Genomic DNA, 26,505 nt, shown 5'->3' on the forward strand with positions numbered 1-26,505 from the left:
GGGAGAGTGGCCATGGCTGGGTGGGGCTGGGTGCCCGTAAGCGTGCCCTGGGACACACAGCGTGAGGACCAGAGGATACTCTGGGCATCCTGGATACCCCGGGCACACCCCGCAGCAGCAGCGCCGCTCGCCGGAAGCGGCTGAGGGGAGCCGCGAACCCGCGGTCCCGGGCCCCGCGCTCCTCCCGCCGGGGGGCGTGGCCGCCGCCGCGCCCCACCCCCCGCGCCTTCCCATGCTGCCCCGCGGGAGCGCGGACAATGAGCGGGGCGCGGGCGGCGGACTGGCGGCGCGCGGTGCAGCGGCGCTCTCGCGAGAGCAGGGTAAGCGGCCCCCACCTCTCGCGAGAGCCGTGCCGGCGGCGCCTCCTCCTCCCCGTCCCCATCCCACACCCCACATCCCTCACGGCGGGCGGGGCGGGCGGTCCCGGCCAGCGGCGGGAGCGGCGCGGACTCACCGGCGATACCGGAGCCGAGCGGGGCGGCCGCTGCCGGGTACGTGAGCGGGCGGGCAGCGGGCGGGCGTGCTCTCGCGAGCGCGGTGAGGCGCGCGCGGGGCTCGCGCAGCCGCCTCAGTCCCTCTCCCCCTCCCTCCCTCCCTCAGTCCCGCCGTCCGTCCGTCCCCTTCCCCCGCCGCTGGCGCCGCACTGAGCGGGAGGCGCCGCCGCCGCGCTCCGGTCCCCGCCGGCCCGCAGGTAGGAGCGGCGCCGCGCCCCCGGCCCGCCGCCATCTCGGGGTCCGGCGGCGGCCGCCCCGCCGTGAGGGGTGGGGGGCAAGGCGGGAGCGCGCGGCGCGGGCCGGTGAACGGGGGTCACGCGCAGGCCCGGCCCGGCCGGTGCGGCGGACCCCGGGGCGCCCCCGCCCGCCGCCAGCCGGAACTGCGGGCGCGCCGGGCCCGAACAAAGCCCCGACCCACCCCCACTCCCCGCAGCCGTCCCCCGGGCCCGGGGACGGCGGCTCCCGCTCGGCCCCTCGGCGCTGCAGCGGTGACCCAGCTCCTCCGCGCTTCCCGCTGCCTGGAGCTCTCCCCTGCGCCCTGCCAGCGCTGCTGGCGCCGGCCGGGGCCTCGCAGGCGGCCTTGTTCCTCCCTTACTCCTTAACTATCTGAAGGCCGTTAGAGCCTAAAACTGCTGGTTTTGATGCTCCTCTGGTCTTAGGAATTAATGAATTGAGCAGCAAGAATCTTGACAGTGCAGGCAGCCGTTTGACCTCTCTTTTTACTCGGTTTCACTTTCATGTAATTCAGGCTGTGCTTACAAATCAAGCTGTGGGGATGTTTTTTTTTCTTCCTGTGGTGGATTGATAACGTTCCGTTTCTTTAATGCTCTGCTTCCAGAGTCAGAGTAATGAGATAGAAAGTTCACCTATTCTGAAAACAAGCAGCAGTTGAAAAGAACTTTTTGGGAGCCTGAAAAACTGCTTTGTTAAATGATAAATGAGGCATTTACGCTGTTGAAAGAAAGCTGAACCATCCCACAGATTCCAAATGTGTGGCTGTTTTTTCTTTCCACGATGCAGACCTTTGGGAAAAAAGTATCTGATAGTGGTTCAAACTGCTGAACGATCTTTATTCTTTTTACTCAGCCTCAAATTCTTCAGGTTTTTTGAACTGTAGGTGGACCTGACTTCCTGGAGTCAGATAACTAGGGGGCAGCCCTGGTTGAAAACGTAAGTTTCTTAAACCAGTCTGTGTAGCTTTCATGGGGCTGCATTTTCAGAAGCTTCTTTACAAAGAATCTATTGATTCAGTGGTTTATCCTTCTCATATTTTGAAATATGTTAATACTTTAAGTTTTCAATGTACTAAAATGTTAAATTGTTTTTATAACGTAGTGGAACATACTAACGTTTTTACTGTATTCCCAAGAAATTAGTGGACTTCTGTCTTGAATTTTATCAAAAAAACTTCCCGAAATGATTCATTACTGAATTCTGAGTAAGGATACTGGCATTCAGGCCTTGGATGTGTTTGTGAAGTGATAAGTCAGTGTTTGTACTTCTGCATTGTGCACTTGGTGTTCCATACGTCCTGGAACTAAATGAGGGGAAAAGAACTCCAGAGAAATTCCTAAATGTGTCCTTAAAATGTGGATGTTTATGTTCTTAAAGATAAAAACTGAAAATCAGTTAAAGAGGAGGGAAGAAGAGTCAGTGGTTGGGGGTCCAGACTGAAGTTTCATACAGCTGTTATAACAACTTGGTTTATTCAGGACTGCACTTAAATAAAAACACTCATTAATTTGGTGAGAAATTAGGAAAAGCTGTTTGCTGCCCTTTGCTCTGACTTGCACATGTCTTTGCTGAGAGATTTGGCGAATACAAAGGTATTTTGTAATGTAATGCTTGACAGGCTTCTGGGTGGCTCAGCAAATTCGGGGGAGAAGCTGTTGCAAGCAGAGCTGCAATAAAATTATTTCCATTCAGTTTGTTAATTTATGAGTGGGGTTTTTTTTTGTAGCCTCAGTGCTGCTTCCTTTCTTCATCAGCTCTCTGAATCAACAAGTCTTGAAAACAAAAGCAAATACTTCACCATATTTCTGAACTAATTTAGTTTGTGAGTGTTTAAGTGCTATATTATGCAGTTGTGATTTCAACAAAAGGGGTTTTATTTTGAGCACTGAACCAATGAAACAGTTCCTTGATTTTTTTTTTTTTTCTGCAGCTAGAATACTTCTTGTAACTTCAAGCAGGATTTCAGCTGGGAAAGAGCAGGATTTTGTCCCAGTCTGGAAATGCCTGGAGGCAGACAAAAATTCAAGTTACCAGATCAGAACACAGAACTATTCTGTATGGGACTATTGTTTGGTTTTATTTTTTAATGTTAAAATTTGGTCTGTGTTTGGATAATTTTCTGTATGACCTGTTTATTGAATTATTGTGATTTGTTCTGGAGTTGGTGTCAAAATTTTGATGTCTCCGGGGCTGTTAGTCCCCACACCTGCTGGGACTGAAGGGGGATTGTGTCCTCGTTGTGCATGGGGGCCCAGTTGTGTTACCAGAGTTTCCCAGTGAAATCCCACAGCGACTCTGGTTATGGCAGAGCCCCTCTGTCAGTGGCTCCATGGAGCTTTTTGGAGCTGCAAGAACCTGTGTCCATCTGCCTTACTGGAGAGTGGGGACTCTGAAGATGTCAGTAGGATTGAAAGCAATAGAAAGGAATGGCTGGAAGCCATATAGGTATTTGTGGTGTGGTTGCCACAGTGACAGCAGTTACCTGTTATTTCTGGGTGTTACTTTCCAAAAATACACAGAGTTTTCCTTTTTTCTCTACTGTTCTTGAATCTTTTTTTTCCCCCACTTCTGTTTCTGTAGAGGAATAAATGCACTTTTAAAATGCATCTCTTACAAAAGAGGGCTGGTCGAATATATTAAATTATATAATGAGCAGAAATAGGAAGTGAGCCTCTTTTGTGTTCCTTTTTGCATCCAGATGTTGAAAACTGTAAGTCCTTTTAAGATTCTTGATTGATAAGTAAAATGGGTCATTTTAGCTCCCCATTTGTAAATATGTCTGTTCAGATGTCACACTTTCCTGTTCTCAAGCAGTCCTCTGTTACAGTCACTTCAGCTCTCAGATTATTTTGTGTTCCTCTGATCAAGGAAGTCCCTGGGATGAAGCTAAACATAATCCTAAGAACTGAAACTCTTCCAGTTGTTGTACCTGAAACAGACTGGTTAATCTATGCCCAGAAAAAGTGACAGTCCCATGTACCAGGTGCTGCTGAAGTTTCTGAGGGTGTGGCCTTGGAGGGTGGCTTGAAAAAGAGGAGTGCTTTTCTTTTGTGTGAAACAGCAATATTAAATAACCACTCTTAAGTACTGGGAGCTGAAATGAGCAAGAATCTGCATTTCTTTAAGGCTGCTGGGCAATTCCTCCTTTGCCTTTGGAAAGACAGTGGCCTTTTTTGTATTGTCCAAAAGTTAATCCCTTGGATTTGAAATCCATTATACTTGGTCATTCAGCAACTAGATAACGTCTGCTTCTAATTTCCTTGCAAGTTCTTGTTTTTGCTGCCATTAATTCTCAGAGCAGCATGGGAGGCTGCCCGGCCAAACTCCAGATCTCTTCCCTCAATAATCTTTTTTGCCCTGATGTGCTGGAGCCAGTTTTTCCAAGAAGCAGAAGAATTCTCCCATAGCAGAAGGGATTGTCATGTGTAAGAGAGGAGGAAGAGGAAGACCTATAGATGTTTATCCAAAGAGCAGACTTCCAAAAACTTCTGTGATACTTTTTTCCCAAGGGTGTATGGTCTGGAAAAACATTGTGTTCTTACAAAATGAGAATATGCTTTTTAGCTTGTAGATAATTTCATGTTTTTACTATAACTGAATTTACTTGTTCTAATTCAATGTGTTTTGAAGTGAAAGTGAAACTGACTAGAAAGTGAAAACAGTTTTCATTTTTAAGACTTTTTTTCTGTAAGTGGTGGAAGAGGAATGGGTAAAAGATGAATTGTTCTAAGAACAAGATTAGCATTAAAATTATAGTAACTATGCCTAGGTTAAAACCCCTGAGTGGCAGAAGGAACAGGGAGCTGGGGACTTTTCGGCCTATTTGTGGTCCATGAAAGGTGACAAGCTGAGGTTATTGCGTTCAGCATGGTCAATATATTCCAAGAATTCACTGAATCAAACTGTTCTCAGGTCAAGCTTAATATTGGAGCAAGAGTTCTGTAAGCTTTATTGAAAAGATATGTTCAGTTTTACACTAAGAGAAAAACCTTCTATAGTGTTTGAAAATCAGCCTCATTTTGGGCTCTGATAACAGTGTAGTCTGTAGGATTCAAATTCTTTATTTTTGTTGTCTGCCTTTATAGAAAACTCTTTTGCAACTTATAGATACAAATTGTTTTCATTGTCTACATTTGTCTGAAAATCTAATAACGTTTTGACTTTCAACTTATATCAAGTTTGCTTGATATTATATATTTTCAAATCTTAATATGGCCAAATTTCTGTCCACAGATCTTAAAAAAGGTGTATCTGAAACCTGTCTGTTCCCAGTGTAGCTGAAATTACATGGAGAACAATTAGCATAACACTTTCAACTAACTCATGTCTGGCTCTCGAGGCAGCTCTGTCAGTCCTACCCATCTTGTTGCTGTGACTCAGTTGATGGCACCTTCTCTCAAAGGCTGACCCTGCTCCATGGGAACCTGTCTCCATCAGATACTGGCATGGAATCATCAGCACAGGAAGTGCTGCCTTAGGATCGTGGTTAAACCTGACCCTGTGGAAGTTAAACATCCTTTGGTGTGAGGATAGAGCTCTTCCCCCACCTCTTTCTGTTGTCTTAAAGGATGGGCTTGGTTAGGAGTGGAGTGCGGCAGGCAGTGGAGTTGCAAGATAAGTGGTGTGGTAATTAGTGGTTTTTTGAGGATATTCAGACTTGTTAATGTAAGTGTTTAGTACCTAATTGGGTGTAGGGCATTTCCTGACTAGCACCAACTGCCAACGTGTGCTGTCTTCATCATACACTTGTCTTACTGTCCCACTTCATGCTTTTCCATAAGATTGTCCCTCTCTGTGTCTTTGTCTTGATTTTTCTCCCACCTTTCCTATTTTTATTTATCCCTTTGGCCCTTCCCTGGGTGTTTGCAGCTGTGGGGTCTCATCACGGCACCATTGGGTCCTGCAGCCCTGGTCCCACCAGGCCAGGGTGCCATGGGGTTTGTTCCCTGCTAATCTCTGCAGCAGCACATAATGAATTGCCAGTTGACAGCTGTGACAAGAGGATTAGGAAGCATTTGTTTAAATAAAGGGTGTTTTTGAAAAGTGGAGAACTTTCCCGATTTAGTGGAAACTTGAATAGCGTGAGTCCTTGCACTAACAGCAGGACACAGCGAGCCTGTCGTGACCACAGGGGTATCTGTGGAATCACTGCAGGGTCAGGCTCAGAAAGCCCTCTGGAATACCTGATTTCATGAAAAACTTTGTAAGTTCAGCTTCAAACCCTTCTGAAAGTGTGTGAATGAAGTAGAAGGAAACTTAGGTGTAAAAATGGAAGGAGTAAGAATGAATTTGTAAAATTGTCACAAAAGTATTTTGAAGAATCCTGAATGGATGTAAGATCAATGCATGGTACCCAAGTGAATATTAGAGTTCCTCTCTATTTGAACTCAAGAGTCTTGATTTTTGCAATATAGTTCTTCAATGCTTTCTGTTCAGGTGTCCTCCAGTGTGGGCCCCTGTTTCTGGGACATCTCCCTTAGAATTTGCCTGGAATGCTCCCCTTGTGTTTTTGTGTTAGCGTTTTCCTCTGAAGCTTTCTGCAGTGTTTTTCTGTCTTCTGCCTCAAAACTTTCAAACTTATTTTCATCCCCATGTTTCTTTATCTCTTACTCTTACCAAATGTCACACAGTTAAGCTTCCCTTAAGTGACTCCAGCATATGTGAATCTTGAAAATGTAGCTGAAATAGGTTTAGATGCATTGATAACAGTATGTAGCAAATTGTATAAAGGAGTTTCTTTGCAAAGGTGGAGTTGTGTGTTACATGTATTTTGTCTATTTTTCAGGGAATCCTTTTTTTTTTTTTTAACATAAATGCATAATTTTGTAACATGCTGCTACTGAGAAAGAGAACCGAAGTGCTTTTCAGCTTTGTGCACTGTTGGAACAGGCTGTGGATTGAGCAGCCAGTGGGGATAGAGACCTCTAACATTGACCTTTTTCCTTCTGTTTCCAGTAAAAGAGCCATTGCCTTCTGCAGAACTGGTCTCTTCAAGTAAAAGTCTTTGCCTTCATTTTGTCCTTTCCATTCCTCCCCAGACGTACCTGTTCTCTTAGGAGCTGACTTCATTTGCAGCTGTGCAGTCTGTGCCTGTTTCTTTTCCAAGTGACTCTGTCTTTGATGTGCTCCTCAGTGACAGTGCTGGAGAAGCAGAACTGCTCTGCCCACACTGGAAAGGGCTTTGTGGTGTCGGGGGTTTCACAAACAGATTATTCCTGCTGGAATATTTTCATGTGTGTTAAATTGCTTTAAACTTCGTGTATCTGTCCCAAGGCTGGAGGAGGATGGGGTGAAGTATTACAGTTATTTTTGCTCTGCCCTAAGAAAACATTTTATGAAATATATTCATTGCATTATACTGTGGATATTGATAGACTGTTCAGTTAAAACTTCATGTAAATGCAGTTGAACCAAGTATTTGAGTGCTAGGTTAGTATTTTAGTGGGACACTAAAGAGTCACTTCTCTCTTGTGAGCAGTGTTTTAGGATCTTTAACTCCCACAGGTGATCACAGTGTCAGTGCCAGCCCCAGGTGGGCAGTGCTGCTGGGGTGTGGTGCCATCTCCTGACTCACTGGGGTCTCTTCCTGCAGGAGCAGGGTTTTCCTTGGGTCTCCATCCCAGCACTAAGCCTGACCTTGTTTAGTTTGAGGTCTGAGAGGACAGACAGGCTGATGTCACAGCTGCCATGTAACAGAGTAAAGAATCCCTTCTGAAATGCTGTTTAGCAGTGTAACTGCAATTGGAACAAGAGGTCTTGTTTACTTCCTGCAAAGTGTAAAACTTGTTTTTCTTGTTCACATCTGTCTTCACATCAGTAATTGGAATTTTACTGCATAAAGATTGAATATTATGTTTAGTCTTATTTACAGATCTTATAGCAGAAACTTTTTGCCCGAACTTCAGTTACTTTTAACTTCCTTTCGTCCTGTTCTGTGGTGGTACAGGTTTCATTTTCAACTATGTGTTATATGCCAAAGTCATCTTGGATTCTATGGGCCTAAGTTTTTTGTGTTCTTCTCACAGACACGGTACAGTAATGTAGGGTATGAACAAAGCCATTAACCAGAGATCAAGGCTTACATGTCAGTAAACTTTATAGATGCTTTCAGACATCACAAACTTCTGAAATTCACTTTCCTTCAGTGTGCAAATAGCTTTTTGTGGAAGAAGAGTAGTATGTATAGGAAACACTACTGTATTTTTATCTGCAATAATATATGTAGGTTCTGGGTACCTCTTGAATCTGTTATGTGATAAAAGCCTTGTAAGATTGAGATCTTTAATGTTTTTTTTTAGATCAACATGATGCATAAGTTTAAAACTGCATCTGTTTAAAGGGATTTATGACTAAAACTGCTTGTTTTTCTACAGAATTGTCTGGTGTTTCTCAGCTTGAAGAAGATCTGCAGTCATTATTGATCCTCTTTCTTGGCGTTACCGTTTTTGAAGTGAAGTTTGCCTAGCTTTCTAGTGTGAGCTCTCTTTGCAGCCATCTTAAAAAAAAGCAAAAAGAATATTTTTTTGATCCATAAAGTAGCCAAGCTGTAGTTCTACAATGTCCAAGTCATTCCAGCAGTCATCTCTGAGTAGGGATTCACAAGGTCATGGGCGTGACCTCTCTGCAGGAATAGGCCTTCTTGCTGCTGCTACCCAGTCTTTAAATATGCCAGCATCTCTTGGAAGGATGAACCAGGGTACTGCACGCCTTGCTAGCTTAATGAATCTTGGAATGAGTTCTTCATTGAACCAACAAGGATCTCATAGTGCACTGTCTTCTGGTAGTACCTCTTCCCATAATTTGCAGTCTATATTTAACATTGGAAGTAGAGGTCCGCTCCCTTTGTCTTCTCAGCACCGTGGAGATGCAGACCAGGCCACAAATATTTTGGCCAGCTTTGGTCTGTCTGCTAGAGACTTAGATGAACTGAGTCGCTATCCCGAGGACAAGATCACTCCTGAAAACTTGCCTCAGATCCTTCTACAACTTAAAAGGAGGAGAGCTGAAGAAGGTTATGGTAGAGATGGCAGATCATCCACACGGGAACCACCATACAGAGTACCTAGGGATGATTGGGAAGAAAAAAGGCATTTTAGAAGAGATAGCTTTGATGATCGTGGTCCTAGTCTCAACCCAGTGGTTGACTATGACCATGGAAGTCGTTCTCAAGAATCTGGTTATTATGACAGAATGGATTATGAAGATGACAGATTAAGAGATGGAGAAAGGTGTAGGGACGAATCTTTTTATGGTGAGACTTCGCATAACTATCATAAATTTGACAGTGAGTATGACAGAATGGGTCGTGGTCCTGGTCCTGAGAGATCTCTCTTTGAGAAAAAGAGAGGTGCTCCTCCAAATAGCAATATTGAAGACTTCCATGGATTCTTACCGAAGGGTTATCCCCATCTGTGCTCTATATGTGATATGCCAGTTCATTCTAATAAGGTGAGTTATGCACCAGATACTTCTATTTTCCTTTACGTTGTAGTATCTGTTCTGTTTTTACCTATTTCTTTAATTATTTCTATGGCCTGGTTGCTTTTTGAAATGATCTGAAAGTTGGTTTGAGAGTGAAAAAGGCACTTGGTTTATTTGCAAGGTAATTGTTGACATACATTGTAAACCAGGGCTTTACATTAATGTATTTTTATTTGCCCAGATTGCTTAACTTCAAGTCAAACAGCTATCATCTACTGGGATATCTTGTTTATATTTTACATCTACATGTTCTCTTAACCACAAACATCTGGCATTCAAGCAGTTTTGGGGTGGGTTTTGGTTTTTTTTTGTTGGTTTGGGGGTTTTTTGCAGTGTATCTACTGTGCCATTCCAGAAGCTAGTCTCAGCTCTCCTCCACATCTGTCTTGATTGCTGATTTATGTGTAGTTAAGATGCATTCTTGCACAGTTCTGCTTTTTCCCTGTCCAGAGGGAAAGAGTTAATGTAGAGCCCTGGAACTTATTTGCAAAAATAAAAACCACATTTTAGATTAGCTCATTCTTGCCTTTTTAATTTCACTTTAACACTCTATCTCATACTATGGCTGAAATTTGTCGTCATTTTTCTCCTTTTTTCACAACTTTCTTAGAACACTTCAGACTCACTTTTTATTGTCACATGTTGCATCTATCCCTGTAGACTCTCCGAGCAATCAGTCTGCTGTTGCAGTATCCTGCTCTGTGTTCCTAGTAGTGTTCTTTACTTGGCTCATGAGTAGAGTGGATCTTCGGGTGTGTTCGGTGATGCTGAGACTTCCCTCTTAGTTATCCACACCTAGTGCAGCTCTGCAAAGGGAGCAGGTTACTCAGCACGATTCAGATGGTATTTTCAGAGCCTTCTCACTTTCACCTTTTCCAATGTACTCATCTTGCTGATTTCCAGGATACTAGGCAATTTAATTGGCTAATTGGCTAATACAGTACCCCTCTTGTCACAATTAGTGGCTAATTAGCTTGAAGGCCTTCAATTGAAAACATAATACGTGCTATTACTGTAAAATTGATACAATGTGGAATTGCTGCTACTAACCATTTCTTTACAGTTGCCTCTCAAAAAGTGCTGTTCTGTACATCTGATCTTTTTGAAACACAAGAATTTATTCTGTCCCTGCAAGGAAAGGATCAAACCACTTCTAGAGCACACGCTGTATGGCTCCACCTGATCTGACAGTTTATGAACTTGTGTTGCTTTAATTACTTTTTATATAAAATACAGTAATCCAGGTTTCTCGTCTCCTCTATTTGACGTTTATTTTCACTTAAGTTTTAAGTGTTAACAGTTTAGCTGCCATGCTCAGTTCTGTAAAAGGACTTCATTTGGTTAGATTGAAAACATTAACTTCTGAGGCCCTTGAAGATGGCAACCAGTAATCCTGTAAGTAGGGGTCTTTTTAGCTCTTTATTTTAAAGGCTCGTGGCTCTTAGTGTGCTTTGGAGTGCAGATGTAATGAAAGGATATCCACATGGAAATACCTTTCCAGGTATGAGAAATACCAAATTCTTTTAACAGCATAACCTAAGTGGCTGACCTCTTCCGTAACATGTAAAACTTATTTTTTTTAGGAATATACTTTGGCTTTAAAACTGCTAGTACACAATAAAATATTTGTGATTGGATCATCTGGTTCTTATGACCCAAGTTGGGGCTTCATTTCTGATTTCAGAAATCATGTCACTACAAGAATTTTTCTCTTTCTCTCCTTCTTTCCTCTGCTTTGCATACCCAACCATTACAGAATTCCTTACTTTGTGTCTCCCAGAAAATCAAATCAAGTAAAACATAACTTCTAAAATAATCTAATTTGAACTGAAATTTATGGAAAGCAGAAAGGGAATGCTTTTCATAGCTGGGACTATGTAAATTTATTACTGTAGTAACAAAATCTCATTTTCCCCATGTCCAAATAAAAATAGCAGAGATTTTATAAAGTATTTGATCAAGCCATGCGTATTTTAAGTGCAAGCAAGGTGTAACTTAAATTGGCAGATTAATCTTCTGGTGATTTTTTTTATTATTATTATTTTAGTGATGTTCTTAATTGCTTATTTAATTTGATGTTTGTATATTTTAAGACCAAGTTTATTTTCTGTCTGTGAAATAAATTGTGCCCCAGTTACTTCAGGCATTTTGTCAATCCTGATCCCTTTATCAGGGAATGAGGTGTTAGATGTGGAGGGAGTGTTTTCCTGCCAGAGACAAAGGCTGATGCAACCCGAACAGATGAATTTGGAGGTGAAACACTTGAACCTGGTACATCTCCGAAGGAGAACCTGGCTGTGGCCCTGGGAGAGGGCTGGCTAAAATTAGGTGCTTGAGTGTGGCCTCATTTTCTGAGGAACAGCTTGTCCTCTGGCTTGCATCAACTGAGCCAAAGGGGAATCTGGGTTTTCAGAAACTTAGTTCAGGTTTTCTCTCACTTAACTTGGGGCCTTTGTGTTAATGAGTTCCTGTAAATACAAATAACCTGGTGCCCCAAAACCCTGGAGAAGGGACGCTTCCAAATGGGTGCAGGCAGCAATGGGAATCCAGATTAAGAATTGTGTAAAAAGTTCACGTAGATGAGCTACCGTTGTTTCCCGGGGGAGAAGAAAAATCTGAAGTTATAATCACGTCCCCCTTTTTTTGCCAGTTTAAAAGCATTTGAATGAGAATTAGACCTCCTGAACTTTGCCTGTAGTTTGCAGATAACTTCTGCATCAGTTTTGTTTTGAGACAGATTCAAAGCATGTTATGTCTGGCAGAACCAGCCACTGAGGCTTTACTAACTGTGCCCAAATTTAGTGAGGTTTAGGAATTAAAGGACTATTTTCTAGAGTGTACTGCTAACACTTATTAGCAAGTGTTGAACCGAAGAAACTTCATATTCAATGGTTTGCAGATAATTTTTTTTGGTGGGTATTTTTCATTCTAATTGCCAGCCTATTTATAGTTCCAGAGCTTACATCTTGCACAGTTAACAAGAAAAAGCAGTGCTCTCATTTTACATCTTGATAAAAAGGATGACTTCATCTTGCACCATGTCAGGTGCATCATGGAGTAATACTGTAGTACTTTATGAGATACTTTAAATCCGGAATTTTCTTCTTTGAAGGTAGTGCAGGGTAGGCATTTAACATATGGAATACTACAGTGAGCCTTGGGGATGTCTCGTGTCCAGGATGGCTGTAGTGTGCTAGAGACCAAAAATCTGGAAAGGTGAGGGATTAGGCAAAAATCCTTTGTGGGTGCTGAGCAGAATCAGACATGTAAGAAGAGCCACATAGAGCCGTTGCCAGTGCACTTTGTGTTCATAGTTAAAAATGCGACTGATAAGAAAATACTTTCAGTTGGAGAAAACCTTCAGCCCCAAGGTTCTTGAATGACTCCCCTCTGATTATCTCTGCTGGTTCCTTTCTTCCCTCAGGAGCAGCAGAGTGAAGGTCAGGCCGTGGCTCCCAGATGTGCAGCGGGGAAGCTCCAGAGCTTCTGTCACTTCACAAATATGAATAAAGCACAGACTTGTGCTCTTACTTGTAAGAATATAAAGATACAGAGATCAGGCACTAAAATAAATAACTTCCTTTATAGTTAAAACAGTGCAGAGAAAATGTAGAAATTCCTCATTCCTTTTTAGTGCTAAAACCAGAACCAGGAGGAGTTTTACCTAGATGATTTAATTTCATTTTTTTTCCTTGGTACCATCTTGATTTAGATCTGCTTTTTTCCTTTATTATTCCCCTCAAGTGGTCATATATTTTATATTTCACCTGTATACTTCTAGTTTGTCCTAGCTATGCACTTAGATTTCTTTTAGTCTTTCCTTTCTGAATTCCGTGCAATTTCTTGGCCTCTTAATGGTTCTAAAAATTGGAGTGTTTACTTCATAATAATCTGTAGAAGTCTGAGGAATGAAGCAGAGTAGAGGAAATTCTGAAATGCCTGAAGACAAACAGCCTTCAGTTCCAAAGGCTGCCGTGGCTCTCTGTGCCTGGGCTGGAGTTTTCCAGGGAGCTTTGCACTCTGAGGCAGGAGCAGCCCCATTCCCATCAGACATCTTTTCAGCCAGGTTAGCAGGGAGGAGGCAGGTCCAGTGTCAGTGTCTATTCAAAGCACCACAAACAGATCCCATTCTCTATGGATCTACAAAAACCCAGCTTAGCAGAGGAGACACTGCGCTGTAGCCGTGACTTTGTGGGAAGGACTCCGGTGTGTGGCCACTAATTATGCCTTGTTTACTTTGCTGCAGGAGTGGAACCATCACATCAATGGAGCGACTCACAGCCGCCGCTGTCAGCTGCTGCTGGAAATGTATGAACTGGAAGTACAGTAACTGGGGAGGAGGGCTCAGCCCAGGACAGCACTCAGGCACAGCCTGGCACTCTGGGGTCTCCTGTGCAGGGCCAGGAGTTGGACTGGATGGTCCTTGTGGGACCCTTCCAGCTCAAGATGTTCCCTGACTCTAAATAACTGTTTCACAAAGCAGGTTTAGAAAACATACTATGCCTTGTAGGGAATAAAAACAACTTGGAGCATCTTCAGGACAAAAAGGGATCCTGTTTCATAGCTTTGGAATCCTGCTGATGTATATGTAACAGCTGGAACTTAGCAGTTGAGTTGTAATCTTATCTGTTGTAATTGTAGTTACTGATTGCAACTTCTACATTTTTGTTGTCAAACCAGCAGCTCTGCAAACAGAGTAGGGAGTTTGTCCTGAAGAGCAGCATTTCTGTCAATGCTGCTCATGGCTCTGGCAGTGGGCCTGGAGTGTTGTCTGTGCTGCAGCTATGTTACACCTCCAGGTATCACTGCCTGTGTGAAGTGTTACACAGCTAGAGGAGATTACATTTTTCTTATATTTTCTTTTAATTTTGTTTCTTTTAAGATACCCAGAATGGAATCCTGACAGTGATTCAGGACATGGAATGTAAGTAGTAGTTAATTTTTGAAGTATTTATAATTGTTTATTTGAAGCAGAGGACGTTCCTAACATTTTATGTGAAACAACACACTTTGGTTCAGGTGGATTCCTCCCTTTGTTTTCCAGCTGAAGGGCAGCAGTAAAAGTAGCCTGAGTTGTTTGCGTAGAACCTCTGCAAAAATTAAGGTGTTTTTGTCAATGAAAGCTTCACAGTTTCTTGGTTTAAAATGACAGTGTGTTTTCTCCTCTTTCTAGGGGTGATCCCTTTATGTTGCAGCAATCTACAAACCCTGCACCAGGAATTTTGGGACCACCACCACCTCCATTCCACCTTGGAGGACCTCCTGTTGGGCCCAGAGGTAACCTCAACAGGCACCTACCTTCACCAGACTTACTTTCTTGCTAGGTTTAGTGTTTTAAAACAACAAAGGAAAATGCTTTTCTCAGCCCTAGAACTAAAATACTTTGGCCAGGTAGGGACTAAAGACTGGTACTGAGATCCCACATGTCACATTTCTGCCAGCTGCTAACTCCCTATGGCTGGTGATGTTTAACTGAGATTAATCTACATGTGTTTAGCACTTGGGGTTTTTTTCCCCCATGTAGGAAGTTTTGTATCTGTCTTTTGAGTAGCTACATGTTTGGTGGAGTTTTCTGGGTGAAACCTGTAAGAATTCTGTGTCCTAAATGTTTTTCCCCCCTATTTTGTTCTTAAGTGAATTGGAGAAATTAATTGGAATAGCAAGTGAGAAGTGGGAAGATGGATGATACAAGCCTCTTCCTCTGAGGAAAAGAGGCTAAGAATCTGATTCTTGCCTGATGTTCTTCTTACCTTTTAGATAGTTCAAATGACTAAAAGAGCAAAACTAAATAATTTACCTGAATATCCTGACAGACTGCAAGTATTATAGACGTGTTTTAGATGATAGATGCATTCATACTTCATTACATTAAAATAACACTGTTAATTTTTCACAATATCTCAGATTTAACTATAGGCCAAACTATTTGAAGGCGGGGGGGGATTGTGTTTGGTTTTGTGGTTGTGGGCGTTTTTTTTCTTTGTTTGTTTTTTAAGGGGTATTGTGATTGAATTGGTGATGCTTTAGAACCTAACCCCTCAATTGTCAATAAAGTGTCTTAGATAAAGAAATCTCACATCCTTTGTGTACAGAGATGTTTTCCTCTGCCAAATCTTATTTAAAACAGGAGATTTTTTTTTCCAATGGGCTGTACTTATCTCTGATGTTCCTGAACAGCAATAAATGCAGCTTTTTCTCTAATGTTAGAGCGAAGAGAAGTAACAGGAATGAGGACCCCTAGTTACAAGAGCTCTGAAATAAATAAAAATCCTTTTTAGAGTGCAATGATATAATTAGTTTCTAGAACTTGATCTCAGTCTGGTATTACAAGTGACATATCTTCTAAGAACTCGTGATGTTACATGTTAATCCCAGTCTTACAGGTTGAACTAAGCTTGTTCATTCTTTTAATTTCTTAAAGGGGCTGGAAATGGAAATATGCAAGGACCCAGACACATGCAGAAGGGCAGAGTGGTGAGTGTTGAAATTTTTTTTATTTTTTTTAAACTCACTTTTTTGTTGTATAATTTTTCTGTACTTTCTTAAGGTATGGGTTTTGTTTGGATTTTTTCTAATGAGTTGATTGTCTTTAGAAGTGAAACTTCAGAATTTCTGTGGAAGTACTGAAGCTTTGGCATGAGACTGGGAGTTTGTTGTGTTGAATGGTCTACAAAATATTTATTCCAAAACTGTACAGAACTTCTTTAGACATTCTCTTCATGATGAAGCTGCGGGATGTGAACTTAAGGAAAGGCAGCTTTGGCATGGCAGGCATCTTGCTCTGGAAATCCATAGAAATTCTGTCCCTTTTCTGGATGCATCTTGTTTTGGTCACTAGTGAAGATAGATATAAAAACATCTTAAAACTTTAAACAGTTACACTCAGTAGAGAGAGCCTTGGCAGACTTTAGGTTTGCTGGTACACAGTTTTTTTCATGCTGCGTGCATGTGCTTTGTCTTCAACAGGAAACAAGCAGAGTTGTGCACATCATGGATTTCCAGAGAGGAAAGAACCTGAGATATCAGCTGCTTCAGCTTGTTGAACCCTTTGGGATAATCACAAATCACCTGATTCTAAACAAAATCAATGAAGTAAGGTTGGGTCCCAGGGCACTGCTGGTGGGGCTGGCTGCTGTCTCGGTGGGCTTCCTGTCACTGTCTGACCTTTGTTTTTGGAAGAGGACTTGCTCAGCCACCCAGTGAGATGCCACATCTGTCATCAGGGTTATGTGGGAAAGGAGGAGTGTGTTTCCAGAAATGCTGCAATACTGTGTTTTCACTTAAATATTGAGAAGTCCTCCTGGTTGGTTGTTCATTGCTTTCTCAACAGCACCAGATTCTGCTCTCGTTTTAAAACTATCTGAAAACTTACTTGGTCTTAGTTTGTACTAAGGTGTGTGTCTTAACTTTGAAGTGTGAAAAAAAGCACTACCAAAAAAGTGGGAAAAGCAGGAAGCAATTGAATGTTTTGAATCCAAATCTAGGTGGAATGTAAACAAACAAAATAGTTCTGTTTGTGCACCTAAATGAAGTATCTGAAATTTGTGCCAAGTTCTGCAGGTCAGTTCATGTAACCAAAAAGCAGTTTTCATCTCTGATGCAGTTATTTTTAAAAGGAAGCATGGAAGAGCGTGAAATTTTGAAAAGAAAATTAGATTCCTGAAAGAGCAGAACTTAATTTGATTTTGTATGATTTCAGGCATTTATTGAAATGTCAACCACTGAAGATGCCCAGGCTGCAGTGGAATATTATTCAACAACACCTGCACTGGTGTTTGGTAAACCAGTCAGAGTCCACTTGTCACAGAAATACAAGAGAATAAAGGTAAAACACTTCTGCTTTTTTTAGCATTGCCTTATTTTAATCTGGGGCAATAAGTGTTATGAGGCCGCTGCATTTAAGTTCTTAATTTCTGTACTTTACAGTGCATCAAATTAATCAAGGGACAGTCACCCATGTTTATTTTATATATAGGTGTTAAAAAATGTCTTTCCCTTTTAATCTTAGAAACCTGAGGGTAAACCTGACCAGAAGACTGAGCCACCAAAACCAGAACTTGGTCGTGTGATCCACCTGAGCAACTTGCCCCACTCAGGCTACTCCGACAACGCTGTGCTCAAACTGGCTGAGCCCTACGGGAAGATCAAGAACTACATCCTCATGAGGATGAAAAGCCAGGTGACTGCAGGGGAATGCCCCTGGGGGAGGGTTTGAATGGGGCTTTAATTGGGAAGAAATTACACCTTCAGCTGGGGCATGTGTAGACTTTCTGCTCTGGCACAGGTTTGGAACTGACTCGGGGTCTGTCTAGGTGGGGGTTTGCTTTAAAGCTTCCTGTGAGATGTCCCTGGAATATGAGCTGCTTTAAAAACAGAAAAAAATTATTTTAGCATAGAAGCTTAATTATTTGATTATGCAGATTTTGTGGAGCCTTGGGACTTTTTTTTTAGGGCTGAAAAACCATTACCTATAAAACATAAACAAATATATTCTACTGTTATATGTTTCTTTTATTTACACTTTATTTATCATTCTTTAAAACTAAACAAAAGCAATCCTGCTGTACTTTTCTAGCTTGGAAAAGCAAGCTTTGAAGACAGACCATTGCATGTGTATAGTGAAATGCTTTGGAAGTGCATGAATGTGATTTCTATAAATATACAAGAGTTTAAACTATTTAGCTCGAATTTTTTTTAAGCTTTACTGTCCCAGTTCATTGCTCCCTTGAGTAAAATAGGAAGTTCCACTGCTTTTTCAAAGAGATGGGTGCCTGAATCCCCTAATGCCACACTTGAAAAGTGAAAAATGACTAGACTATCGCATGACCACTAGGAAGTCCTCCCTGACCTTATTTCATTGTAAAAACAAAATCCCTTTGCTGTCTAAGTTGACTGCTGAAACAGCTTTCAGTTTTTTGGCAAGGATACTCCAACCCAGATGTGTTTGTTTAAAGCAACCTTAGCATGCCATAGGCTTGTTCCCAAAAGGATCTCCTCACAAAGCTGGAGGAGCAGCAGTTGCTGCCTTTGTTTCAAGCTTCTCTCAAAAACCAAATATAAAATAGTGAGGTAGTGTCACATCTCCCCTGAAATTCCCAGGTATATAAGCATTAAATAAGAGTTTCATTGTCCTGATGCTTTTTTATTTAAAACATTTTTTACTTTATGGCGATTTTTTTTGAAGATATTTAAGTGCCTGTTTAATTTCAGAATTGTCTCTGGGGCAGATGTTCTGAATTGAAAAGCTGGGGTTTGTTTGTTTGTTTACCCAAGAACACTTGGATAAATGTTTGCTGAGGATGGATGTAGTGGAACCTCATAATGTTGTTTCAGTATTTGGAAATGCTATGTTTTAAGTTAAATAACTTTGCCTGGAAGAGTTTTATAGTTTCAGAGTCCTTTTTTAATGTGTACTTTAATCTTTTCAGGCCTTTATTGAGATGGAGACCAGAGAAGATGCTTTGGCCATGGTTGAGCATTGTGCCAACAAAGCGCTTTGGTTCCAAGGCAGATGTGTGAAAGTGGATTTATCTGAAAAATACAAGAAACTGGTGTTAAGGGTAAGGAGTGTTTTCACTTTTTTTAATTGCAGTTGAAGATGAAAAGGAAAGTAGATGGCAGCCATTGCTTATTGAAAACTCAGTGTTGCATGTAAAATTAAACAGTTGGCTTTAATATTTAATATTTTTCTGGCTCCTCAAGTGCAGTTACTTGGCACAGGTGTGGTGTTATAAGGACAAGGTAAAGGATATTCCTTCCAAACAAAACCCAAACAGTTACAAGAATTCAGATTTTAGAGTAAATGATGTAGATTTCAATTAAAATAACTCAATTTTGAACATTTCTAATGTGGGATCCTTTTTTTTTCTTCCTCTTTGAAAATGGAGAAGGTTTGTGAAAACTTAAAATATATTAGAACTGCACCTCTGCTTGTGCAGCTCCTATGGAGGAGAGAAAGGTTGACTGAAAGGGACTTTTTACATAACACCAGGGTACTATTCATGAAACTATAGGTGTTTCTGCATCAGACTGGGACAGTGGGTAGAAAACTGAAATGAGCTCAGCTGGTCAGAGCAGGGTACTGATAATGCCAAGGTTGTGAGTTCAACCTTTTTAGGCCATTCACTGAACAGCTGGACTTGATGATCCTTATGGGTTCCTTCCAACTCAGAATATTCTGTGATAATAATAAAGTTCTGTGTTAATAAAAACAGGAGAAATCTGAACTGTCAGGCTGTCTCCTAGAAACATCAGCTTTGTTGTGGAGCATGAAGAAATCTTACTGTTGCACATGGTAGTGCAGCAAAATGAGCACTTAGTGGCAATTGGAATAGATTTCCTTGTTACTGCCTACAAGTGACATTTCCTGCTCAGTAATTCATAAACAGGTGAAATGGTGAGAGTCTGCTAAAGGTTTTCCACTAATGACAGGGAGGAAAGTGCAGCTTAGGACTGCTCTGTGCCAGTGCCTGCACTGTATGCAGTTGGTTCATAAACAAACGAGGAATTGTATGTGAATTTTCTGGAGCAGGATATCCCATTTGTTCTGTATTGAATAATTACTGTGAATAAAGGCAGGGAATTTCTAGGTTGGTCAGATCCTGTTCTGACATTAAATAAAGGTTTACTAATCAGTTGGTGGGTGGCATGGGCAGAGTTCCTAGGGGTTAATGTAGCTGGAAGCACTTGGCTGGATTGGATTCTGATCTGAATTAATGCTGCAGCAGTTCTATAAGTCACAGTCTGCTGTGACTCACAGATTTCTTAAATTTTATTTCAGATTCCCAACAAAGGAGTTGAACTGCTGAAAAAGGATAAAACCAGGTAATTTCCCATTGTTAAAGCATGATGTTTAAAAGAAATATGAAAACACCTTTTTCAGAGTATAGAAACAATACAAAAGAGTCAGGCAAGCTTTGAGATCAAACGGTTGGTGGTTGTGCCCAGAGATGAACTGTTTCAAATATGCTACCCATCCTCTTCCTCTAATGATGGAGATTTCACAATCTCTTCAGGCTCCTCAGGAAATCCTTTGCATTCCCTAATTAGCCTTGTCTTCCTGCAATTTAAACCCACAAGCAGTTGTCGTGTCTTGTAAGGTTAATTTCTCCTTGGAGCAGCCTTTTGTATGTTTGAAGAATGATGTCCTTCAGGGTTTCCCTCAGCCTTCCATTTTCTGAACTGATACACAATAGTTTGCAGGCTTGTCTAAAGAAATATGAACTTTTTCTTTAATGATTTCTGGGCTGTCTCCAATTTTATAGGCAGCAATGTTCTTTATTCTTTACAGAAAGAGAACATATTCCCCAGACAGCAAAGATTCTCCCAGTGATAAGAAGTCCAAAACAGAACCTGCTCAGAAACCTGAAAGTGGCAATGCAGAAGAAAAAGTGAAAGAGGAGAAACAGGAGGATGCTGCTGAGCCTTCAGGTGCCAAAAGTGGGGAACAGACAGAGCAAGATGAGCCCAGTTTACTCCTGGAGTCTGAAGATGAGCTGCTGGTGGATGAGGAGGAGGCAGCAGCACTGTTAGAAAGTGGCAGCTCAGCAGGAGAGGATGCAGATGTTGCCAATTTAGCTGATGTGGCTACTGAGGAAAAAAAGGACACACCTGATGATGCGACTGTAAAAACTGAGGGGAATGCTGCAGCCACTCCAGCAGCCAAGAAAAAGCTTAAAAAGGTAACTCACACAGTGAGGTGCTGAGTGGGGAAACCCTAGTCTAACTTAGGTAGCACACTATGTACATTCTATTGCAGACCTTCCTCTCAGGGTCTTTGAAACGCCTGTCTGGGGAGGAACAGGTGCTAAAGCTCCTGTGAAGAAAATGGAAGATCTCACTGGATGTAACTTGCACATGGATTCAATTATGAATCCCTGGTTCTGTTTTGACAGAAGCCTTTAACTTGTGGGCTTCTACCCTTGGTGCTTGCTGGAGATTTGCTTGCTTTTCTCTTCACCCTTTTTTTGACTAATACTTAGCCAAGAACTGTGTTCTCTGGGGCAATTTCTCAGAGAACTGTCTGTAGTTACCCTTGAGCCGAGAAATGATGATCAAAAAATAATGCACTGGGGACCTGAGGCTAATCCGAGCCTGGACAGAATTGGATGTACACCTTACACTGAGAGGCAGATAGGGCCATCTGCAGTTAGCCAGAGCCCCTCTCCCACTGGAGAAAGGAAAGAATTGCTTTCAAGGTATTTCCAGTTACAGGCTACTTGCTGTGAATTCCCTTTTTCTCACCACATCATCCCACTCTTGTGGGTTTTATGTCCTCCCTGCTTTGTTAATCATACTCAGTTCTGTGGAGTAGTGTGCAAAGTTTTAGTAATTTGTTGACTTGGAATGTTGTTTCATAAGAAAGGCATATTCCTAATTAACAAATGAGATGTGCATGAATCTCAGTTTGGGGGGGATCCTTATCAGGAACCTGGTTAATGGTGCTGAGATGGATACTGGCCATGCAAATGGCATTTCCCAGTTTTCTTCATGTTCCTTATTAGTATGTGGACATTGACAGTGATAAACTGCTTCAGACCCAAACTTCATTCCTTGAAGACCCACGTTCACAAAGCTAATGCTGCCTCAGTCCTGCTCACAGTTGCTGTTAAGTGTGTGGAACAGTGATGTCTCCATATCAGCAGGAGCATTTCCAAAAATTTAGAATTTAGGCAGTCCCTCTTCCAATAAAACCTGGATTTTCAGAGGCCTTCACAGTTTGAATGCTTGATGGCTTTGGGTTAGGTTTTGTTTGTGTTTTAGTGGTTGTTTTAATGTGGCTGCTCTAAGCTTTCTACTGGTTGAAAAGAGCTTTTAATTTTTTCTAATGAACTTTCATACCATTAGTTAGAGATGACTGGGGACAGAATAGTTCTGGTAAGGTTTTACTGTCTATTCAGGCCATGAATTCAGGATCTTACGGGGCTCTCGAACAAAACCAGAATTTCTGCACTCCAAAATTACTTTCACTTAAGGTACTCATGTAAAAGAACTTTCAGCTTGAGAATTTAAGTGGTTTGGCTCTGTTCTTAAGTTGAAATCATGTTGCTATGGTGAAACAGTAACCACTCCTGATACAAAAAAAAAAAATAAAATCGTTGGGAATTGAGTGAGAGAAGCAGCTCTTGTAGGAGGAGTTTGGAGAAGACAGTTCTGTGGAGCTCGGGAGGTTTGAGGGCAGCACTGCAGGCCGAGCTGACAGAGGTTCTCCCCACAGCGCTACGTGGGTGGCTTCCCGCGCAGCATGGAGGGCTTTGTCACCCTGGACGAGGTGGGCGACGAGGAGGACTCCGACCACCAGAAGCTCCGCAAGTCGGGGCAGGCGGCCAGGGCTGCAGGCAAGAACGAGGACAGCCTGGCAGAGATCAAGGTTGACAAGATTGAGGAGCCAGAGCAGGAGAGTGAAACGTTAGAAAACGGAACGAAAAACGAAGAGAACGCCAAGGCTGAAAGTGTTGAAGGTTCTGATGCTATGACAGCGCAGGATACTGAGAAAAACGCCCCAGAAAACACAGATCCCCAGGGCGAGCAGGAAACAAAGGGTGTCCAGGAGAAACCTCTTGTCCCAGATGAGTTTAGGATTGGGCCATACCAGCCAAACGTGCCTGTTGGTAAGGCTGTTTCCATTTCTTTTCCAAAATGTCTCTGTGCATCGCAGTAGCATTTCTCATTTCATCTGACTTTTATTTTTGGCAATACATTGCCCCATAGCCTTTCATTTTAGGGCTTCCCCCTCCTCCCCTTCTTCACTCCTGCCCTATACCAAATATTTTCTTCCTTTTTACCTTATATTCATAGTGTTTTTCATAACCCTTTCCCTAGGCAGAAGTTGAAAGAGGTATCTTTTAGCAACACAAACTCAATTGCTAGCACAAAGCACAACAGTCATTGTAGTTCAGAGTCATATGAAATACTCCGAAACTGATCACAAAACATTGTGAGTTCTTGGAGGAACCACTAAAATGAACCCTAAATCTGAAAGGTTGATTTTTAAATTTAAAAAAAAAAAACAAAAAAAAAAAACCCCACCTGACATATTTAGTTACTACTAGGCCCCTGCTTGACTAAACTAAAACAGAGACTTTTAAGGATAATGCAGCTTCTAATGTAAAGTGAATTATGGTTTTAAGATTTAGCTGAAATGACATATGACATTAAAAGAAATGATGTAGAGTAGATCTCTTAGTTTATTTTGTGGTGTTTACTCCTCTAGGTGTGAATTATGTGGTACCCAAAACAGGGTTTTATTGCAAATTGTGTTCCCTGTTCTACACAAATGAAGATGTTGCAAAAAAGACCCATTGCAGCAGCCTTCCTCATTATCAAAAGTTGAAGGTAAGGCAAAAACTTGTTCATTTTAAATGGCTTGATTCTTTTTGGGGAATAGAGCTCAACTAGACTGCACTGAGAATAAAAAAGCCTTCAGGCAGTGGAAATTGGCTTACTCTATAACTTTTAACTCTAGGTAGACCTCTCCAAAACTTCACCTTGTGAAAATAATATACAGAATACACAGTTTAAAGAGGGGCTCCAGCATTTTTTTATCTTGTAAATTTGGATTAAAGAGGGAACTCCAATTGGAATAAGGCCAGGCTTAGAAGTAGCAATGCAGAGTAAATACAGACAGCCCAGATCCCTTCCAGTTGTCCCTTTGAGAGTGTTTTCAACCTGTCAGCAAAGCTTAAGATGAAGTTTTTATATGTTTAAAACAACAAAAACCTTTGCAACTTCTGATTTTGTGAGCACTTTTTCCATTTTTTTAACTGGATGAGGTATCACATGATTGCATGGCATGAGTGACAATGCTGCTGCTGTAACCTCATACTGTGAGCTGCAAACATCACCTCCAGGAAAGGCCAATCCCAGAGGAATTCTGATAGTCCTGCAGTGTCACATTAATGTATTTCAGGGCAGTTGATCCCTGAGCTGAAAGCAAACCCCGGGGACTCCACAGAGAAGGAGAATGTGGCACCTCATAATTCAAACATTTGCCTTCTTGCAGTAACAGGGAACCCCTAAATAAACAGAGGGCCCAGGAAGGCAGATGGTACAAAAATTGTCACCAAACAAACAACACTGTGAAGGAGTAGATCAGAAAATCAGTTCTCATGCAGGATCTTGTAGGAAGAAATCCACCTCATCCATCACCATAGCGTTTTTTCTTTTTCTTTTTTTTTTTTTTTTTTTTCCATTGAGGTACCTGCTTATGGGACATTAAAGCCTTGATGTAAAAAGGGAAGGGGGGAAATAATGCAAATTTGTGAGCTTTATTACTTGAATGAAACATGATTTGCTTGGCTTTTTCTGTGGCAGAAATGATCAGTGAGCTGCTTGTGGGTGATCGTGACAGTGGTGGGGTTTGGAATTGGGGAGGGAAGGGGGGGAAGTGCAGCTTCTGTTTCATAGTGGCACTTGTGGAGCTGAGAGTTTCCTTTGCTTGGAGAGCAGGATAAATGAAATAGGTGAATTGATGTTGCTACCAAATGTCATCAAAGTGGTTCCAAATTCCTTAAACTTCCAAATTAGCCCTTGTCCAGAGAGGGGAGATATTGTGTCCCTACCTCTGTAGAGGGCAGATTCCACCCAGGTAAGTGGCACAGTCATGTCACAAGTTCATGACAAAAGGGGAAGGAATTCCCTTGGCTTGCCAAGGAGTGCTCCACTCCAGGGCAGGGAGAAGTGCCATCCTTGTTAGATGTGACCTTTGCAATTGCAATTAATGGTCACAAATTTTAAACTTGGAGATTGGATTTATGTGTCTGTTCTTTATGTTGTGCCTGTGAGAAACTCTTTAAATACATTCCCAATATAACTGCTTGCTTTCAACAGAAAATTCTGGATAAAATGGCAGAGGACTACAGGCAAAAGAAAGAAGCTTAAAAAGAAGAAAGGATGTAAGGAAAACGTGGCTTTGTTTTTAATGTTAATCTTTTTTAAAAGCAGTACAAGTAGTAGATGGAAATACTGTATTCTTTTTTGTTTTAGTGAGATACAATAGGCATTATAGGTCTGTTCATGTGTTAAATGTTGTAGCAAAAAGCATATGCAGTTAAGTTAATGACAACAATTTGTTCTTAATGTGAGAATGGCAACAACTTTTCATTTTGACACTTCAAGCTATTACAGAAAAAAAAAATCTTGCACTCTTGTGGAAAGCTCATCTATGAGAAGAAAACTGCGTTTAAATGAAACTTACTACTTTCAAGCTTCAGAAAATGTCTTTCGATTCCATTCTGAATAAAAAATGAAAAGTAATACTGTATTTTTATTTTATCTAGAACATTCCGTATTTTGGTCTGAGCCTAGCAGCTATTTAATTTTGAGTGTAAGGCTGTCATTGCATTTCACTTTGGAAAAGTCTTAAAATGTAAGTTGCATTTTTAAATGTTGAATTGCAGTTTCTTTTAATGTCACTGCTGTTATCTATAGCAAATAGGAAAATTAGTGATTAGTCAGCTTTACAACTTTGTGATTTTTTTTCCTAAGCTCTTGCTAGACTTTTGGCTATTCCGTGTATTTTTAGTGAGAAGTAAATGCCCATTCTCTGACCAGTATTATTTCCTCGAGCTCTTCCTGCTTTTACTTGAATCTCGTCGGTGTGGTACATCTCTGGTATATCAAAAGCAGCACCGGAGTCCTGAAAGGGACAAAGGTATCTTTATATTCTTCACATGGAAGTTTTCATACCTGCATTTTAACACCATTTTTTGTTAAAACCTGGTTTTGTCAAGACTCTTTAGAACTGTGCTCTTAATGTACCTGCACATGTGAGATGTGAACAGGAATTTGCATGTGTAACCTGTGTTTATCTGTAGTTTTTGTTATTTACTGCTTATTTGTGACTTCAGGTTACTAAAATGATTCCCAATAAACAAAGCTAGGCCACAGTGATTTGTTATAGATGTTTGGTATGTTAACCAGTGTGTCTGCTGAACTCTTTATCCTATGTCAAGTCACCACACCAAAACTCGAGCTCTCTTTTTAAAGTGTGCATGTTTTTTAACATCTGTGCTTCAGCAGCTTCCTGCGTAACTTCTTTTTCTTCCCTAAACCCTCCTGCATTTCCAAACAAATTAAAATATCGTTTGTTAAAGCCCTGGTAGGTATATTCTGCTGACACTTTTATTTCTGGAGTTTTGGGGTGTTTCATCAAAGCTGAAGCCACATCCCATTTGTGCAGATAAAACAGACTGGGGCCAGTTCTTTCAGCCTGAGCCTCCACCAGTGAGGATTTGGGGCTTGGAAGGGGTTTGGGATGCAGGAGGCTGAGTGTTAATGAAGTTTGGTCGTTTGTTAA

General features: G+C 41.5%; 1 protein-coding gene across 4 annotated transcripts; it reads left to right on the top strand.

Moving 5' to 3' along the window:
- Positions 1-252: 252 nt before the first annotated feature.
- MATR3 (matrin 3) lies at positions 253-26,099 on the top strand. 4 transcript variants are annotated; one of them, XM_083871532.1, is made up of 15 exons: positions 253-320; positions 8,102-9,176; positions 13,456-13,517; positions 14,092-14,133; positions 14,383-14,486; positions 15,631-15,683; positions 16,176-16,301; positions 16,909-17,034; positions 17,218-17,388; positions 18,638-18,769; positions 19,990-20,033; positions 20,500-20,890; positions 22,426-22,819; positions 23,422-23,543; positions 25,038-26,099. In XM_083871532.1, the coding sequence occupies exons 2-15, from the start codon at positions 8,286-8,288 to the stop codon at positions 25,086-25,088; spliced, it is 2,709 nt and encodes a 902-aa protein (XP_083727658.1). In that variant the 5' UTR covers positions 253-320; positions 8,102-8,285; the 3' UTR covers positions 25,089-26,099. The 4 variants fall into 4 exon arrangements, with proteins under 4 accessions (XP_083727658.1, XP_083727661.1, XP_083727659.1 ...); XM_083871533.1 differs by lacking the exon at positions 253-320 and adding an exon at positions 421-491; XM_083871534.1 differs by lacking the exon at positions 253-320 and adding an exon at positions 655-691.
- The last annotated feature ends 406 nt before the right edge of the window (positions 26,100-26,505 follow it).

Source organism: Zosterops lateralis (assembly GCF_965231275.1).
Source record: "Zosterops lateralis genome assembly, chromosome: 14".
Lineage (NCBI taxonomy): Eukaryota > Metazoa > Chordata > Aves > Passeriformes > Zosteropidae > Zosterops > Zosterops lateralis.

What these genes read in the sequence shown, in the direction of transcription:
- MATR3 (XM_083871532.1), top strand. Translation starts at nt 8,286, where the DNA reads ATGTCCAAGTCATTCCAGCAGTCATCTCTGAGTAGGGATTCACAAGGT. An exon ending in TGTCAGCTGCTGCTGGAAAT is followed by an intron (nt 13,518 to 14,091) that starts GTATGAACTGGA and finishes GTTTCTTTTAAG; the next exon opens with ATACCCAGAATGGAATCCTG. An exon ending in CTCATTATCAAAAGTTGAAG is followed by an intron (nt 23,544 to 25,037) that starts GTAAGGCAAAAA and finishes TGCTTTCAACAG; the next exon opens with AAAATTCTGGATAAAATGGC.